Source organism: Mycteria americana, chromosome 1 (genome assembly GCF_035582795.1).
Source record: "Mycteria americana isolate JAX WOST 10 ecotype Jacksonville Zoo and Gardens chromosome 1, USCA_MyAme_1.0, whole genome shotgun sequence".
NCBI lineage: Eukaryota > Metazoa > Chordata > Aves > Ciconiiformes > Ciconiidae > Mycteria > Mycteria americana.
In genome coordinates, this window is record NC_134365.1 from 61,078,887 (window position 1) to 61,099,185 (window position 20,299).

General features: G+C 50.1%; 1 protein-coding gene across 2 annotated transcripts in view; it reads right to left on the reverse strand.

The window, feature by feature from the left end:
- Nucleotides 1–18,742, reverse strand: part of ABTB3 (ankyrin repeat and BTB domain containing 3) — a 181,812-nt gene extending 163,070 nt beyond the window's left edge. For both annotated transcript variants that reach the window (XM_075501809.1, XM_075501801.1), the window contains exon 1: nt 17,544–18,742. In XM_075501809.1, the coding sequence (XP_075357924.1) occupies nt 17,544–18,510 (967 nt within the window). In that variant the 5' untranslated portion in view covers nt 18,511–18,742. The remainder of the gene's footprint in view (nt 1–17,543) is intronic.
- Between the last annotated feature and the right edge of the window lie 1,557 nt (nt 18,743–20,299).

Below are 20,299 nucleotides of genomic sequence, written 5' to 3' on the forward strand. Positions count from 1 at the left end.
CCGGATTCACGGTACACCCTCACCACTTGCTGACGATTGTATTTGCTACAGGCCTGACTCTGTTCCCGTTGAAGCCGTACAGCACGCACCCCGCGAGGCAGTGGAGCAGCACTGTGCCTCAGGTACCACCAACACCTTGCAAACCATGGAGGCGGATGCTGAGCCAGGTTTGCAAATTTGGGCAGCACAGTATCATTAGCCAAACCCGTGCAACTAACAACTGCGTGCTTTTCTTCGAGGCTTATCAACTGCTGGCTCCACTCAAGACATGATCTAAGACATCTGCTACCCGCATTTTGAGGGGGTCTTGAGCTGAGCAGGTATGGAAGGTACTCACTGCGGTGTTCCTGAGCAACCAAAACTGAAATTCAATTTAGTTGGTCAATCAGATCTCTTAATTTCCACAATGTTCCTGGCTAGATGCATTTTCTCTTCCACACACATGCACAATTCAAGCTGCTTGGCCTCGCAGTAGACAGCAAGCAATCAAATACAAAAGCTGACATTTAAATCCCAGGCAAATTCAGATCCATGCAATGCAAACATACATACCCTCACACAGGCACACATGCTTTCCAGCAACTTAATGATTCACTGCAAGGGAAGAGTCTGTTTGTTTTGCTTCAGGAACAGGTATTAATCCTGATACCCAAATGGCATCTTCTCAGGAGAGCAAAGTTATTCCCCCTTGTCTATGTCTTTTTTTTCTGCATAGATGTCTTGGCCTGCAATGTTACACTGATTCCAGATGTCTTTAGAGGTTCAGTGCATGTGTGCAAGAACACAAGGGGCAACGCCCCATGTTCCCACAGCACGGTAATTGCTACTCCGGTGGGGATCTGCCCATCTTTGCCACTTTCCTGAACCCTTACTTTCTCTCACAGAATTACTCAGGTACGTGCAGGAGAGCAGACGATGCATAAATCCCCCCCTTAGTTTCCACTGAGTTTACACATTCACTTCGCACAAGTCAGAAAACATATTTGGCTTTTTATTATTTTTATTTAAAGGCCTACAGAACAACATAAATCCCTCCTTCCTTTTCTGGAGGAGCCAACAGCACTCGTTAAGCCTTCTGGTTCCCTCTGCTGCCATAAAAAGGTGCAGAGTTCCTGAATGCGATCAGCTGCTGTGCAAAGGCCCTGCTGCAGTCTCGGAAAAAACTCAGAGTTCACGTACCTCCCGACGGAGCCTCCTGCGGGATGGCTCCAGCCTCCCGGCACTGCCGAGCCAAGGCGGGAGCCAGCACTGGCAGTGAAGGTCACCTCTGTGCAAAGGCTTTCAGAGACCCTCCTCTTTGACTCATGGAAACAACCAGGCTTCAGAAGTGACTGTCTACACAATGCACGCGGCTGAAAGGAGCAGTCTGTCTCTGCAAGGAAGATCAAGAAGTCAAAGCACTTAAGCTTTTGCTTTCTACTAGGCTTCCAAGATACTGCCCTTGAAGACATTAAAGCCAGGCGCCCTGCTAACAGAGACAGAAAGCTAGACACCAACCAGAGCTTCTCCTTACAGGCCCATCAGCCTCCCCAGACAGACTCACAACTAAAAGGGGAGCACAGGGACCCCAACTACCCAGAAGCTCTGCATGGTTTCCACCTGGCAGAACCCAGGGCTGCAGCAGGGCGCTGAGCCAGGCCAGGCATGCCAGGAGACATGCCATTTCCATATGTGAAGGCAGTACCCACCCCTGCTTTACATCCCTTCCAGCTTCCCAAGAGTCAGGGAAAGGAGCTCCCACAGTCAGGCAGCTGATGCTACGCCAAAATGAGAAGCATCAAATTGACTACAACCACAAGTAGCTACAGCTGCACCTACCCACTGGTGCTCTCCTGCGTGAACAGTGAGGTGACGGCAAACCTCGATATCCCCAGACTAAAATACGTGCACAAGTACAAGGTTGGTTTGTGCACGCTCAAGGCAGGTGGTGCTTCCCAACGCTGCATTTACACATGTAAAACAGAGGGAAATCGTCAACTAGCTGACAGCTTATCCAGCACCCCGAAGCAGCAGGACTGCCTGAAACGACTCCCTGTCGGAGAATCGCTCACGTTCACTGGGAGAAGGTATCGGGCAACCTGATGGCAACGGGCTGTGGTGTATTTCCTAGATCTGGGTAGCATCCCTTAAGCTGCCCTCGCAAACGGGTGGCATGCCAAAGCCGTGACATACTACGTGCTAATGTCCCCATCAGTCATTCATTTTGAGGTACCTCAAGCGTGTGTGTTGTAAGGACAGCTTCCATCAACGGCAGCGCTTCAAACACAAAGGCCGGTATCACTGAATATTGTCTGAGGAGGGAAGCGCTATATGAAAGTTCAAATATAAGAGATGTTTTTCTCCGACAAGCATGCTCCAGGAATAGAAACCACAGTAAAACACGGTGATTAACAGAAGGATGTATGTATCTTTTCTAGGTCAACTCTCAATAACTTGAGAAGATACCAGGTGTCAGACTCATTTGGTGGGTTGGGGGGTTTTTTTGTTTGTTTGTTTTTTAAAGAACACAGCTATATTGACTTCAATGGAACTTTTCCATTCTTCAACCACTAGATCTGCCTGATAATATATTTGACCTAAATGGAACTGAAGTCGCTTTCTCTCACAGTTACAATAAGCCTAAGGAAGATCACTGCAGCATGTCCTCATCAGATATTAGGAAGCAGAAATTTAGGAAAGGTTTACAGCAAGACTTGAGGCCATGAAACTAAATTCTGCTTTCATTACCAGCTGCTAAGTTTTAGGCTTGGACCTGCAGCTTGGAGTCTATGGACTGGGTAAGGGAAAAATCAGCCAGTATTTCCATGCTTCTCTGTAATTTGAAACCACCGAGACATATCTCAGGGTATAAATCACACAGCTCTATAAATAAAATAAATTATGATTTTGTACTCTTTGGAAGAAAGCTGACACCAAATTCATGTAGCGAATGTAAGAAAAAATAAGCCTGGCCTGTGGCCCAAGCACATAAGCAGCTCTCCCTTGTTCCTGGGGAGGAAGCCCCACCACCACCATTAGTTGGCTATGCCCTTGGGGGCCAATGGCTACAGGTAGACTACAATACACTAAACATCTGTCTGCACATAGCACCTTCAGGTAATGAGGTAAATGTTTATTCACAGAAAGTGCTACCAGCAAAATTCCAGCAAATTCCCATGAAAGGGGGAGCTGCTCTTCTCAGGTAATTAAATGGTGAATCTTCCCAGTAAGTCCCAGTCCCGAGTTCACATCACATGGATACCTAGGACTGCTTCCCTGTGCTTTAAACGCACAATGTCACTTCTGTGAGCTTAAGTATGGCCTCTCCCTGGCACAGTCTTTTTAAAACAAAGCTGCTACATACATGTGAAAAAGCAAGTAACCCGCTACCAGAAAACACTTAGTTTTGTATAAACCAATTATCCTCTGCGGCAAAAAGATCACATAAATACAGTTGTGAAAGTGTGTAGTTATGAAATGATTGAATGTATCATTTTGGCTCCTTCATAACAAATTAAAAGATAAAACTGAAGAATTCTTTCATTTCATAACAGGAAAGAAATCTTCTAACAGACAACTGTCACTTAAAATCTCTTCATAAACATCCTGTTCAGTTTAAAAGCAAGGGACAAAGGTGCATTATAAAGTGCTTTAAGAAATGTACTCCCTCCTATTCTGGACACACACACCCCCCCCCAATAATACATAGCAAAGAAAGCAGGACGCATCTTGGAGCCCACTGATAGAAAACCAGTGAGAGCTTTGCCTGCCAAAGACATCAGGATCCTTGGGGGTGCCTATAAACCACTGTGTTTGGAGCCCGAGCTGCAGTTCTTCTAAGTCTCTTGTCTTCTGTACGTGACACGAGCATGACTTAAGTGAGTTTACAAGAAATATGAATGAGCACATGAAGACCATTTCTCAAAATCCCTGCAAAATGGGAAGTAGCATTTCTTTCCTGGTTTCTAAGAAAATGTGTGGTTGCACACGTGTGGTTGCACATGCCTGCCAGTCCCTCCACCGCCCTCAGCAACCTTCCAGCTCACAGGCGCATTTCAACTAACTCTGGTCAAGGACTACGGCACAAGGGATGGCCACTGACAAATGCGTTTCTGCAAGTGTCATGGAAGCAAAAGATCTAGGAGAGACTACACCATTTTCCCCCATGGAGGGGAAGGCTGTGGCAAGCTGAACCTTTGTCGGGCATTGGAGAAGTGACACAGGAGTGTGCTGAACGACACAAAGATGGAAAAAGCTTTCATCAACCCAACCCAAGCACAAAGCCCTCCTCATCCCTCCACCCCTGGGTTTTGGCCACAATAACAAATAACTCAACAGTTGAATAAAGCACGGAGTCTGCTCGCTGTCACAGCAGCCCACCCTGCCTCACAGCTTGCTCAGCTCTCCCCAGGGCCTCCTCCCCACGCCGTGCTTGGGTACCACACAAGGGGCCACCATGAGCCAGCTGCCTTTCTCAGTGAGATCAAACCCTTCCCAGAGGGTACAGCGCCGAGGCAAGCACCGCCAGCCCCTCGGACAAATTCCGTGCTGTTGGAAAGATGACAGACCTCCACCAAGACCTCGGTCCTGTTATTCACAGTCCCACGGGGAAAGACACAGGGGCAAAGCCTTCAAGTCCACAGCCCCTCCACGGCACTTCTCCCCCCAGTCGGTCCCCACGGTTATCGGGGAGGCACAAAACACAGGCCTGAGAAAGCAGAGCACCGGCCTCTTGCACACCGCTAGATGATGAATGGAGAAACCCACTCCCATCATTTTCAATTAACGAGCCACATTTTTATCCTTCTGCGGCTTGTCCCAAGGGAACAGGGTAAGGCTACTGGCCTCCTTGCAGGGAGGAGGTTAAGCTCAAATGCCCTGCATCCACTTTTAAGAGAAATTGTTCACAGCACTTAATTCCAAGAAAGCCGCAATTAATTGTGCTACGGTATCAGTAAGCACACTGGTTACACCATTAGAGCCCATTATTTTCCCTCCAAGACATTACATTACTACATTATTGATGCAACATTCCAGTGTAATGAAGCGGTGCTTTGCATCCTTCTTCCTACTGAACGCCAAGTTCACGGCACTACAGCACCGACACCAGATTTAGTCAGGGTTTTTCTTCCAGTAGGTCAAAAATTCCAGTTAACAACCTAAAAAACAGCTGTGCAAAAAGTTAAACACCTGTCCTTAATCAAAGGCAAATGCTTGGGTTTCTATTTGATACAAGTCAAAATTATAGCTATTTCTAAATACTCTGCTTCGACAGTGAATATTTTTACCTCATCTGGACAGGCTATTTTCAGAAAGGCATTTGAGAGAGATTAAGCCAGAATGCAGTAAATTAGCGAGCCGCTTACATAAATACTGAACTTCTTTGAAGTTAAGGGGGAAAAAAAAGCAGCTGTATCTAGGGGGTCACCACTCCTAATGCAGAGAGCACATATGAAAGCCAGGGAAGGAAGATTTGCCCGTGTCAAAGTTGCAGAAGAAAACCTAGAGAAGTTATCATGAAAGGAGGTCAGAACAGCAGATCATTCAGTCCTGCGGCTCTTACTCATTCACAGGACTACTGAAAGGAATAAAGTTTATTTGTGTGAACAATACTGCAGGAAGGAGCCCCTGTTTGCAGAGCACCCAGTCAGCAGCAAAGGGTTCTGCAGCGCAGAGGAAGGCCAGGAACGCCCGCCACGTCTTGTGCAACGCCTGGGAAGGCTGTCCAGGAGAAGCTTGGGCTAAAACATGAAACAGTACTTCCTTTGCAATGATTAATATAAGACAGAATATTAATATAATCTTTAGGAACAGTCTCCTTCACGTGCATAACCCCAGCACATTGTTTCCCAGTCACTCCCTCCAGTATTCAGCTCCACAAACCCCCAGTACGTTGTAAAAAGGAGAGGGCTCTTTAGAGTTACTTTAAATTTACTTTCTTTCAGTTTCATTTAATCTTCTTGCATGCTGGCGCTCTGAAAAAAATTAGGCAGCTGATCAGTTCCCTCTTTGTCACTCACCCTCTTGCACAGTGCAATCACAGCTTCCCCTGGGCACCTTCTTTCTGGACCAAATAACGTCACTCCGGTTGACTATCGCCGTAGCGAAACATTCCCCTTGGGCCCCCCAACTTTCATTATCTTTTCTGCTATTTGCTCTATTCTTTCTCTTTCTGGAAATGAGGCTACTGAAACTGAACTAATTACTCCAGGCTCAGAGGATGTTTTATGGGGGTACTGAATTGTTCTCATTTTTCCTTATGCCACGGCCAACCCTCATGTGTTTAAATATCGACAACTATTTCAGTGTATCAGCGCAATGCCAGCAGCACTGTGAACCTTCACAGCAAACAAGACATCAGAACCTGTCCCCATGATGCTCCTCAAGCCACAGTCAAGGGAAGAAGTAAACTAAGAAGTCCTCATTTTCTCAACCCCTCTTCCCTTAAATGCTGTCCTTACCCCCAAAATGCATGTTTTCCCAGGGGCTCATCCAACTCAGATCCTACCAGACCACAAAAGGTGTGAATCCCAACCCTAAAGACCCGAGTGTGCCCACAGCACCTTCTCACTCCAGCCAGGGATGTCTCAGCAGCACTGTCGGGAGTATGCAACATGGATTGCACAAGCTGCCCGTGGGTCTTGCAGCTCCTTTTGACAGTACAGGTCTAACTATGCTCAGCAACTAGCTTTGTAGCCAGTTTTGCAGTTTGGGTGTGTTTGCACTGTTTGCATGGGAAGCAGCTATTAAGCAGGCAGCAGCATTCCAGGTGAACTCCCAGGGAGTCTCAAAGCATAGCCCTAGGCTGGGCAAACCAGAGCCACCTAATCTCAAGGTGACAAAGGTGGGGGTAAGGGTGGCAGGGTCCCTTCCAAAGGAAAACCTTGCCATGGCTGCGCCTCCTCCCTCCGAATGAAAGAGAAGTCACCTGCGATAGCGGCCAACGCCTGAGCATCCAGGGCCAGCCCAAAACCTTAGAAAACACCTTGTGACTCACCAGCTCCTGCCTCACACTGACACAATCTGTAATTAAAGGTGTCTCGATAGAACCTCACCAGCCCCGATAAGGCAGCGCTTTCCCACCCATCTGGTAACTGCCAAATCTCTCCACAACCTCAAGCTCCGTCTCGAGCCCTTCTCTCCCCATGACAGCCCTGGTCAGCGGAGAGGAGGCAGAGCCAGCAGACATCAGCATCCCCATCTGCTCTGGCGGTTTGATGGCTCTCATCACCACAGGTCTCCTTATAAAACCCGCCAATTATCCCACGCATACGCAGTTTCTATGTGCCAAAGAGAGGTGACAGCCCATATCGTTCCTGAAAATCAATTAAGACTATCTGTACGCTTAAGGGGGAATAAGCTTTAGCTAGGGTATTTTTCTCTTGTTGTATTTAATCTTGCTTTAGAAGCATTCAGCCACCACAGTTTAACTGCTGATGTATGTCAGACAGACAGCGTCACCAACTTAACTACCTTGGCTCCCAGCTTTCGGCTGCAAGAACATTGCCACATTAAGTTCAGCATCCTTTGCATTAGATAGGTGCTTATCTCATTCCTACATTTAAACCCGTAAAACAGTTGAAATTACTCCTGCTTGTCTTACCTGTGGTTCACCAAACATGCTCTTTAAAATGGAAGGCAAGGCAACATATGCATTCACACAGGCAGGAATTTTTCATTAAAAATAGTCTCCACGTTGCTGGTGTCTGCCCCTGCATTCGCTCAGCTTGCAAAACTGTTTTCACTCTCCAAAACCATTTAATGCACAAGGCAATTTTTTTGAGAGCACACTGGTATAATGAAGAAGTAGCTAATAGGTAAAGCACAACAACAGCATGTCCTAACTACTGAGGGGCAGGTTGTTGGGTTGGTTGGGTTTTTTTTTTTTTCCATGTTAAAGGAATTGTGTATTTTGAAAACCCTCCTCCTTACTGAAAGCATGCCAGATAATTAAACTGAAGCTCTTATTTTTAAAATCTAATTTACTTTTGAAAACATACGCTGCTGGACTATTTTTAGAATTTTTCTTATGTGGGCCAGTGGAAATAGGCTAGCCAGTTAGTGCGAGGGCTTACAGGCTGCGCCAAGCAGTCTTTAAGCTGAACACTGTAAATCAGTAAAACCATGAAAAAAAAAAAAACCAAAACCAAAAAACATTTGCCTTTCAAATTAGGAATAAATATCTGCAGTGAGGTACTGATATTGATCTTCAGTTTTGAAAAAGCTTATTTCTAGCAAAACTGAATCTGGGCCTCCAGCTTTGACTCATGAGTTGCTTTAATTTGATACCAAATGCGAGAGCTCGTCCTGGTGTTTGAGGGGCTGCCCTCTCTACCAAAATCAGTGGGGAACGTTGCCCAGGCAAGGACTACAGGATTGGGTTTAGCAATACCTTTGGAATACCTTGTATCATACATTGCTCCACACAAAATGTATGTTAGAGAAGTGAAATAACACCAGCAGCACAAGGATAATTTTTCTGAAAGTGTTGAGTTTTGTGACCCTTATTTTATAAGCATCAGGGGAAGTAACAACATTGGAGGTACCTGCATCTAGCCCCTGGTAGTTTTGTATATTTTGCTCTGGGTTGCAGTATAATAATCTACCTACCCAGTCTTACAGTGAATGACTGAGTGAAACTAATTTCTGTGATATGCTGGCATGCAAAAAAATGCCCTTGTATTACAAAAAAATCTTCTTAGCATCCTCCAGAAAAAGCATCTCAGTGGGTACGCAAAATGACTCCGACCTCTGAAATCTCTCTCCTTTCTGTCGGCAGCTCTTCCCACCGAAGGGCTGGGAGTTCAGCATCAGTCCCCAGGCATCTGGCCCCCCTCACCGGTGGCAGCTTGCCTTGCTACCGGCCACGTCCTCTGCTTTGAAGTGATGGAAAAGCGAAGCTGCTTCAGCTGGGGCGAAGGACCTGCAGCCTGGAGACTGGATACGGCCCCCAGCCCCACAACCTCTATTTTTCCAAATCCCTGCTGGATAACATCCCGGAGAGGATTTTGCAAGGCTTGCTCAGCCCTCTGCAAGGAAAAGGGGACCTTCCCCGACTTTAGCTCCTTGTTCACAGCCAAATACAATATATTAGCAAAGGCACTACAGCCCAGCCGTGTTTATCCAAGACTACCACGGGGCCAGAGAAACTGCGAAACACTGCGGGATGCAAAGTTTCCTCCAATTATTTGACCGCCTTGAAAATGCAAATGCATTCACCATACCTCTGCTGCAACCCCAGCCCTGTTCACTTCCCCCACTTGGGAGCAATATTTCATAGCGGTGCAATTTAAAAGCAGGGTGTTTTTATTAATTTTAAAGCCTCAGACTCTCGCAGGTCCAGGTGCTACTCCACAGCACTCAAAGACAGAAATCCGGTCCTTGAAGAGGCCTCTTCTCTAATCTTCTAGGGGGTTCCTGTTCGCCTGCTCACTCACAAGCCAGTCCCGAGACCTTTACGGCTGCGTGAAGTCCATGTGCCATTGAGATGAGCGAGATCTATCCACGCAAGGGCTCTGGGAGCAAGCTGCGAACCTGCTGACCCAAAGGTATTACCCGTCCCTCCCGGCTCAGCTGCAACGCCTCGGTGAGCTCCTGTCTCCTGGCGAGCATCCTGCCTCCCACACGTCCTGCAGCACTGATCCCTCCCTGCACTTTTGCTTTCAGCTGCCTTACAACACCAGGGAAAAAGAGCTTGTACCCGTCTTCTGTGCTTCCTTATACTGGGACCTCTCGAAAGATCCCTGTATTAATATCCATTACTGCCTTAAGCACAACAGTAGGAAGAGCCCAGTCCCGAAGCGTCACCAGTGAAGTTCCCACCAAGCAGATGCTATGCTCACCAACGACAGCCAGCCACGTGCCACCAAACAGATTTATACCAGGTCTGTGTGAGAGCCACCAGGACCAGAATCTGGCCCAAAATTTTTGAACAAGTAGGATTGCCATTTAACACAATGCTTGTAAATGGCCTGGAACCGACCAGGGTGAAGAAGTCCTTCCTCCCTTACCCACCTCTGCCAGCTCAGTTCAGCAGGGGCACGATCACCTGCCCTGAGGCCCGTTGGTACAAGTGGTTTAATTTTCTTCCTGCTCCTTACTACCAACCCAGTATCATTTAAATCAAATCAAAGCCAAATTCTTTTCGTTATCAGTGATGAGCCAAGAGAATCCCCATGAGAAACTCCAAGTGTCCCAAAAGCACCTTCTCAGCCCCCAAGCTGGTCCATGTATTTACCACAGCATGCCAACAGCCCTCCTACAGTACCATATTATAAAACCTCCTGGGTTGTTTCCAGGAATAATTACACCAAAAAAGGGTAGTGCTTACTATGAACTGAGCGTAGGAATCAAGAAAGAGAATAAAATGCCATCAAGATGACAGGCACCGCTTGAACAGAGCCCAAGAAAATGGTCACATCCCATAAGCCATGCTGTGCAACTTCCTCCTCACCCACAAACTGCCATGGGTAAGGGAGTGTGATGATTCAAAAGCATCAGTTCAGTATAACAGGCTAAATTAATTAAAATAATCAAGCCAAGCCTCTGCAGCCTCAGCAAGGTATCAGCGTAAGTGCCTGTAACGCATCCAGGCTGCTGAACTGATCCACACCGATGATGGCTCCTTGTTCTTCAGCTGCTCCCAGAAACATGCTCCTCGCTCCTGCTATCAAAACGAGCCTACAGCTGCCTTCTCACTGACTCATTTCACCTGAGCAGTGCCCTCCTCTCTTCTGTTCTTACAGAAGAGAGATGTAGCTTTACGGAAAGCAAAAGGAGTGACTGACCACCAGATTATCTCTCCTCACAGCCTACAACAGCAGGATTGCTGCATTACCTTCTGGGAAAATGGGAAGCTTATGTGCTGACAGACAAATGTGGCCATGCTGAGCCCACTGATAGGAACTCTTTGTTGCAGGAAACCCCCAAAAGCAAGGACAGATCAAGAGCCACATTTGAGGCTTCAGCTGGCATAGTCCTCTATAACGTCTGTGGGGTTTTTTCAGGCTGTCCCCATTGAACACCTCTGGCAAAGTAACTACAGGTTAAGCTGACTGCACAAGCTCTGGGGTAATTTTGACTCCATCTGTATGTCTTTTAAAATCTTTAAAATACTTATCAGGTGCATGCGTAACAACTATAATTACAGGTTTATATGGAGATGGTGCAGTAAGTTGCTTTCGGTGAGGAAGAAAACAAGGAGAGGAGCAAAGGAAGAGAAAAGCCCCTACTTTTTCCTTACACCCTGCTGAAGCCTCCTGTGCCCGGGGCAAAGGAAAAGACCCTGCAGACAGAGCCACGGGTGGGAGTGCTGGGACAGAGGGACTGGCAGGACGGCACCGCTGCCAGGGCTGGACACAACGGCCCAGCCTGGGAGGCTGAGAGAGGCACCAGGAGCAAAGTGTTGAAACTGGGAGGAGACTGGGAAAGTGAGCAGGCACTGATACACGCTGTGAAGATCATACAGGAGATTTGGGAGGCAACAGCACTGGAAAAATCAGCCCACAACACCGAGCAGCTGCTCATTTCACTGCCCAGCAGTTAATGCTAACACTTGGTGTTAAAGGAGATAACAGGAGCAGTCTGCTGGGCTCCAAACAGCCCTCTCGGGCCAACCTGCTCGGGGACGCAAACGGTGGCAGCGCTGCTGCTCGTGATCCCCGCAGCAAGGCAGCCGACAAACTCCCCCGTCCATCCCCTCCTTGCTTTTTCTGTACAGTCGCTACCGGGCCAGCAACAGAGCTATTTTGGGTGGAAGCTGCTAGTTTCAGCGAGCCGTCTGAAAGGAGCCCCTGCTCTTTTTGCTCTACATATTGGCCAGAGGAAATTATGCTGGACAGAGGATTTAATTCCCGGCGCCCATGCGCTCCAGGGAACAGCTCTCTTCTCCTCTGGTGTCATCTCATCGAGCGCGGCTTTCTCCTTTCACACCTCCATTGGGGGTAAGGAGGGGGGAAGACCATAAAGCTTTCCTCTAGCTTCTGAGAGAGGAGAGCCAGGTCCCTGTCCAGGACAAGGGAAAAAAGGCTCAGGCTTTACAAGTCTCCAGTATTTGGAGTATCTGGGTATTTACTCTGTCAACATGGAAGATTTCTGACTGATAACCGACAGCTTGGTTCAATATGCACTGCACAAAGGCCAACACGCTAAACGTGGTTACTCCAAGTAACTTTGAGCAGCTACAGAAGAGAGAACGTTTGCAACAGCATTAGGGAAAGGTGCAACGTTGTCCTTAATGCTCACCTGCACCTTGTGTCACCAGCTCACAGGGGGACTGAAAGACTATGTGAAGCCTGTTACCATTCAAGCAAAAAAAAGCCAGGAACCCAATATATTGCTAAAATTATGCTGTTATTCCCCTAGCATGCTCCTTGTAGATACAGTCATATTTCCCAATTGTAAGTCCAAAGCCTCATTTACATCAGAAACTAAGTGGTATAGCTGCAGCCCTAAAACTCCCTAGCGTGGCCATGGCTATAACTGCTGTGAAGGTACTTTCCAACATGATAAAGGGAATAATCATATTGGCATACATCATCTTTATGATTATTCTGGGTGTTTCTGGTATAACCATTTCTGGGATATTTTTTTTTTTTTTACGTTATACTCATAACTGAAACAAATTATATGAATAAAAATGTCCAGAGGGAAACAAACTTTCATCAGCCAGTCAGTCAAACGGCAACCTCCCACTGGGTCTCTACTTTGCAGTCCCACCATCGCTCCTCAACCCTCACAAGGCAACAAGAGTTCTGCAACAAGCGCGCACACACTGAACGTCCGTCTGTCCCGCTCCTGCCAACACCGGGTGTTCAAGCAACCCACCCCATTCCAGGGAAGGAGCCCAGTTTCCCACCGCCACCCCAGCTCCCACCAGCATCGGTGGCCACAAGCCACGACCAGGCACAACCTTCTGCCCTTTGGGCAGGTGACTCTCCCATCCAGAGAGGGTACAAATGCACAACTTGTTTAGAGAGGCTGTGGAATTTTGCTTGGGAGGTTGACAGGTAAGAGAATCGAGCAAAAATACGCATCATTAGTTGCACCGCCACTGATGTCGACCTCTGGCCAAGGGACTCAAGCGCCCAGAAGCAGATGGGAAAAACATAACAGCAAAGACCCCTAAGTGTAACATACAGGCACATATAAGAAACTTCAAACTGCATTCCAATTTTTTTTTTACTGGCAAAAAATAAGAGTGAAATATAATGGGGGGGAAAAAGGATGTTCTTAAACTGCAGTTAAAAAAAGCCCAGGAAAAAGGCATGAAATTCCATTTTGTGCCCAAATATTCCTCTATCATCCTAGCTGAAATGACCTGTAGATTGATTTTTACATTGCCCCTAAAGCCATAATAACATCTTGAATGGTTCAATTACAATAGAAAGCAGAGAAATAACAAACAGATAACAGTATGCTCGCCAGTAAGGGAAGGGAATGGTCTCTATATACACACACGTATGTATACATATGTATCAGAACTTAAAAGCATTAACTGATTTGGTTAAGCTGTACTAATATATTGGTATTGCTCATTTGCTTGGAGTCCCTCTAGTTGACCTGGATTAGGAGAAGATGCTGAGGTTAAACTGAGGTTAGCTGACACGTGTCAGCCAAGCCTGACCTAATCCTGGGTTTCTTCCTAGTTGTTGTGTCCTCCTCTCTAAATAATATTAAGAATAGGAAGAAACCACAGGGATGCAGTTGGGTTCCAAATAGCTATTTTTAGTAGCTGTACACAAACAGACAAGGCCGCGTTGTGCACGCCGGCTGCTCCGCACAAACCTCCTCCCCGCGATCCCTGGCTCCCTGGCTGTCTCCCTCGCAGCCTCTGCCCTTCCCACCACGAGTCCTGCAACACAAGATAAGGAGACCCCAAGACTGAAATGAAAACAACCTGTTTTATAAACTCTATATTCATCTAAATGCTGTCTAATACCATTCCTCCGCCTGGTAAAAGAGGACCTCTGTCACACAGTGTAGGTGACTTTCAGCTACTGGGACCTGCCATCCAAGCATCCCCTGTGAAAATGAAATACGTGGACTTACTCCTACGATTTGCGCTGGATCCAAGACCTGGGGAAACTTCCCAGTCATCTCAAAGCAGCTCTCAGATCTGGCCTAAAAGTAGGGGTTTGATGAGCAATAAAGAAATAAAAATAATATAGCTTAAATCACAGAGGTGCCAGCTTTTACTGCCTTTCATTGAGTACATAATATTTTGCTCCCACTATTTCAAGGGAAATAACACTCCGCGCGACTGTTATAGGATGTAAAATGTGTACTGTGCTGTTCAGCCGGAGCTCATAATTGAAACATTTGAGCACCAATGAAATCCCAAACGTAAAGTTTTTAATTTTCATTCAACCATGACATTAAAATTCTGGTGGGGCGGGGAGGGGGGGAGCGGAATTACTACCTCAGAGTGCTTTTAAGGTCTATTCTTTCTGAGGTAGTAACTGCGATAAGCTCAGCCAAGATGCCAACAGCTGCTGGCATACTCCAGCGGCTTGCTCCTGACGCCCCTGCCTGCTTCTCCTTTGTCATCCCTACTCCCGTACCACAGAAGAGGTTGTCAAGAGGCTTATCAAGGAGATGTAGCTTTGTGCCTGCAATGCACGAAGGAGTGCCACCACCTTCATCCACGTGCCTTCAACCCTGCAGGAGACATGAGCAGGCACCTGTTGGAGAGCAGGGCTCCTGTCAAGGCAGCTGTTCAAGCTCAGGCCAGAAGTACCCAAGACAAACCCAGCAGGCTGAACCACCCTCTGAAAGAACCAGCTCAGACATCATCGTTGTCTGAAGGCGCATGACCATCATTTATAGGAAGGAGAAGGTTATCTTGCAATCTTGATCTTATTCAGCAGCTTCCAAGATGACCGGGTATGACACCAGGCTAAAAAACCTCAGCTGAAACCACTAAGTGCTCTGCACAGCTGACGGGGAAGCCCTGAAAGGCTGCTTTGTGTCTTGCAGGTCCTCAGACCGTCTTCCCCAACACTTGTGTTCACAAACTATATCAGAGCAATCTCAGACTACATCATGCACAAACTCATGTTCCTCTCATACTTGCATCCTGTGATGTTCACGGGTTGCCTGTTTCGCTGTCCGGATGGAATGTAAGGTGTTGAATTTAGCCTGGGAAATTTTTAAAGGTTTGACATTTGCTTGCCAGAGAGACGCTGCCTCTCCCCCCAGAAAACTGCCTGCAGGAAAGATACTGCTAGGGGGTCTGCTTTTGCACTGCTTTTCTTTCCCCCCCTTCACTCAAATCATATTGGCTATGGTACCACCAGAAAGGACCCTGCTACCACTTCTCATCCACATCTGATGGACCAAATCCACCCATTTCAGTGCCTGTGTGTCCACACGCCACCCAGCTGGGGAACAGCACCCAGATTTATCAAACCTCCAGAGTGCAAGACCTGTCCCTTCTCCCAGAACAGTGCAGAGAGATGCAAGAAGGCTGCTACCTATTAAGTTGCTTTATCGCGGTGTTTCAAGTACTGAGTACAGAGGAAGGATGAACTTGTGGTTATGCCACTATATAGAGATGTAGCTTCCAGCAGTCCTAGCCTCCTACCACAGATTGCCCAAATAGTTTCGAGCAGGTCAAATAATCTCTCACATCAAATTTCCCCACCTTTTAAGTGCCTGAGAAGGAAACATTTGCAACCAACCATGGAGCACTCAGACATCAAAATGGTGAGGACTATATAAACAGATACCTATCTCACTGGTGAAGAAACAGACTGATGTGTTTAATGGTTTATAATGGCTGTTTTAGTTGCCATGAAAGTACTTAAGAGCATGCAACGCGTCCTGGGATTAAATCTAAATAAACGTAAACAGCAATAAAAAATGGCTTTTATTACAAGAAGGCCTGACTCTTGTTTGCACTTGTAACTCTAAATACATGTAACAGGATGTCAAACTACACCTTGTAAGATGCTAAAAAGCAAAACAACATTACAGTCATTTGCATAGAAAGCATGACGACATAGGGAGAGAGGTAAAACAAAATGGACAACTTGCTTGAGATTGATTCGAACATCTTAGAAAAATGCCATTTGCTCGAGTCAGGACTGAGCTACCAAGGAGATTTGTGCCAGGTAAAGCTACAAGAAAATGGAGACAAAAACTCCGAGTCGGGTCCCTGGAAAGGAGATAAACGAGGGTCAGAATGAAGTTCATTTAAATCCACCGAGCTGATACAGTTAGAGAGAGCCGCAAAACAAAATGAAAGGCTCAGTAAGAGCCTGCACAGCCAGTGCTGCAATGTCAGAAACGCAACACAGTGCCAGCTGAAACCTACAGGCACGGTACCAGGACCCGGGGAAAAAACCAAGGGTGGCACTGCTGGGGAAGGCACGCCTGCCTGCCACAGCGCCAGAATAAAGCGCAAGGGTCCTGCCACACCTGCCCCCGGCAGATGTATTTCAGACGCATTTCCAGGGGAGGCTCAGCGGAGCCCCTGGGGAGGGCACCCACGGCTGGAGTAAAACCGCCGGAGGAATGTAAGGGAGCCGCATCTATTGACACCCGGGAGGAGGATTAGCCCCTTTCTTTTGCTCCTGCCTGGCATCCTCCTTTGGGTCTCTTATGGGAGGAAAGGTGTCTTAGCACAATAGATAATTAGCTGTAATGCATCCTCTGTGGCTATAACAACTTAACAGGGCTTATCTGTAGACCTGATCTAGTCTTCCAGTTATCCTTGTTCTCCCAGCTCCCTTCTTTCCCCAATATTTGCATCTCAGCTTGACAGGTATTTTGTATTTCAGCTCAATAAAAGTGTTTGCATGTGCCTGTGCACGCTTAGGAGAAGGTAGGACAAAGCCACCCGATTTTAACTCGGATTTCCCGAGACGCGGCTCGTTCCATTTTCCCTTCCCTGACAAACAGAGGGAGGCGAAAGCAGAAACGTCAACGTTGGGATCTGCTCTACCGAAGGATAACTCATTAAAAATATTGGACTCTGCGTTTAAAGAAGAAAAAAAAAAATCCCCAGGAAGTCGATGCATCACCGTGTTGCATCTGTGTCAAGCTCTGGGGTAAACAAGCAGCAACATGAATGAAATCTGTCCAGAAAGACTGCATTTCAGCGCCAACCACGCAATCTCCGGCCAAACCACTGCATATGTAACAAAGTTTGATCTCGCTTGCGAGCGCTCAGCTGCGCTTCTGCCATTTCCTGTGGAAAACTGAAGCTCTGAACGATGTCTATCACCCAGCCCTCGCCGACACCCCTGCCAGCTGCCCCTGAACACACGCACACCCGCGGGCAGGCAGCCCCGGCAGAGCCGGGCGCGGACGCTCAGCAGCTCCCTCCCCGCGCTCCGGGCCGGGCACCGCCGGGAAGGGGCAAACCCGCCGCGCTGCCCCCTCCTCCCCCCGGGGGCCGCCCCGACCCCGGCCCCGCCGCAGCCCGCACCGTCCCGGCCCCGGCGGCAGGTGCCGCGGCCCGCCCCGCGCCCGGGGGGCCGGAGGGGCGCCCGCCGGGGGGGTCCCGCCCCGGCGCAACAGGTGGCCGGCGGCGCCCGGTCCCGCCCCGAGGCCGCACTCACCGCTGGCGTTCTTGCCGCAGATGAGGTGCTGGTAGGGCTGCAGCAAGCCCCACAGCTCGGGGTCGTTGTTGACCGTCTGCTCCAGCGCCTCCAGGGTGAAGCGGGGCGCCTCGCCGCCCTCCTTCTCCTTCTCGGCCGGGGCGGCGGCGGCGGCGGCCGGGGGGCGGCCGGGCGGCGGGAGCGGGGCGGCGGGGCCGGCCAGCACCCGGGCGTGGATGTCGCGGAAGAGGCTCTCGGTGCCGGCGGTGAGGTAGATGGCGGCGTGCTCGTGGATGCGCAGGGCCACGCGGCTGTCCACCATCCAGCGGTAGAACTTGCCCACGGAGAAGGCCAGCCCGCACCGCGCCGACTTGCCGCGGCTGAAGCGGTCGCCGCCGCTGCCGCTCATGTTGTAGAGGGAGAGGGCGCCGAGGGCGGCCGCCGTGCAGCGGGCCGCCAGCGTCCAGCCCAGGACGATCTCCATGGCGCTCCGCACCTCGTGCTTGGTGCACTTGGCGAAGCGGAGGCTCAGCCGCTGCGCCTCCCGGGCGATGCGCACCAGCGCCCGGCTCACCAGCGTCGAGAGCCGCGCCGCCGCATCCCGGCTCCCGGGGCTGGCGGCAGCGGCGGCGCCCGGCGCCCGCGGCTCCCGGCGCGGCGGCGGCAGCAGCAGCGCCTCCACCTCCTCCAGGCTCCAGGGGACCTCCTCAAGGTCGGGCAGGAGCCGGGAGCACTGCTGCCCCGCGCAGTCCAGCACCTCGGAGTCTTCCGCTAGGACGGTGTTGACGGTGTCGAAGCTGTTGTGCCGACTGTGCATGGAGTCAGTTAGGTGCGGCCAGCAGCTTCCTCCATAGGGGTACGCGGGGTGCGAATCCGAGCAGCACAGCGACAAGTTGGAGGAGCGCACCGAGTCCGCCGCGCCACCATACCCGGAGTCCAGCGTCAGGTCTTCCAGCGTCCTCACCGCCGTCTTACCTCTCCGGGCCATCGCTGCACTTCATGCTGCACCCGCGGGACCCGGGCGGGGAGCGGCTCACAGGAAAGCGGGGGGAGAGAACAGCGAGGGGGCGCGGCGAGACCCGCCGGCCGCTTCGCCCCGCCGGCCGCAGCCTGCTGCCGCCCCGCCCCGCTCCGCCAGACGCCAGCGAAGCGGCGGTGCTGCCCGCGCCCTGCTGCCGGCCGCGGCCCCGCTCCCGGCCCGGCCCCGGCTCCTGCACTGCACCGCGCCGCCGGCCCGACACCGCACCGCAGCGCAGCGCCGGCCAGGCGGCGCGGGGGGGGCGGGGCCATGCAAAGCGCCTCCGGCTCGCGGCCAATGGGACGGCGAGGGGGCGGAGACATGCAAAGCGCCACGCCCGGAGGCCAATGGGGCGGCGCCCTGCCCTGGCGGCGCCTCCCCTCGCCTCCGCGGGGCGCGGAGCCGCGGCGCGCCGCACCGCGCAGCGAGGGGCGGGAGGGGGGCGCGGTCCCGCCCGGCGCCGCCGCCGCCGCTGTCCCCGTCCCCGTCCCCGCCGTGTCCCGGTCCCGCCTGCGCCCCCCGGGGCTGCAGGACCCCGCCGCTTGCGCGGGGCTCCCGCCCGGGCTGCAGCCTGCGCGCAGGTAGGACCCCGCGGTCCAGTCCCGAAGGCGGGGACTTCGCGTGCTGCAAAATGAAGCGCCGGGGGCCCGCGGCACCGCTGGAAGCCGGGTGCAGCCGGGTGCGTGGCGAGGCGCGGGGAGGAGTGCGGCCAACCGTGTCCCCACGCACCGCGGCCTCTGTCCCTCCCGGCTGGGAGCAGCAAGGTGTGAAGCACGTCTCTGTTACATCCACCACCACCGTTCCTCAGGCACATAAACTGGAGCCCTGCTCCAGCCCTCGCTGGTTTTTCACACCAGCAGTTTCCTGATATGGCTATAAACAAATCAAAGGGAGCACAGGCACACACACAAATAGCATGAGACAGTCGAGATGTTTTGAAAACGAGCAGAAACTGCCACGTAAGAATGCCAGGCATCACTCGAGTCAGGAAGAGCAATTTCCAAATAATTAAAACAAGTACAATAAAGCCCTTAAACATTCTCGAAATTAACCCCCTAAGTATCACAAAGGGTTTGACAAGTAAGATTTGTATTGGGCTTAGGGTGCATTTCCTATGCACATTAAGATTTCTTGTGCAATATATGGACAATTTATCCGCAACTAATGTATTTTAATCTTACATTGCTAGGCTTTAGCGTTATTAGGAGTTGCCTGGCTAATAACCCAGGCAACAGACTGAGAATGTATATAGCTCGTGCGTTCTGGTTTTGAAGAAAAGTTATATCCTTTTAAGTGTAAAATACCAGCGAAATTCTATCCCTTTAAGGATAAAAGCCTAGCAAACACATTTCTCTATCATTCCGACAGAGGCGGCCAAAATTCTTGAGCAGACAAGGCGAGTCATGTAAGAGATTTCCCCGTCCAAGTGAGCGAAGCCTGGCGATCCTTCAACATAAACTTCCTACACGAAAGGCACACACGCAACTACAGGTAGCTCATTTGTCAAACAGGTTGGGGAAAACTATGACACCGCCGAAAACACTGAGAGGGGGTTGCCTTCCAAGTGAAGTCAAGTGCTGTCAGAAACCGGTTTCTCAGCATACGTAGCCTTGGTCCTTCCACGAGATGCACTATGCACAATAGGTTTCCACAGAAATCCTAAACGCCACCGTATCCTGATAAAAAATGGCAGAGCTGCGGACAGGCGCAACCTGAACTAGACCCACTGTCATACTGCAAGTAAGAAGTTGAGGCCCAC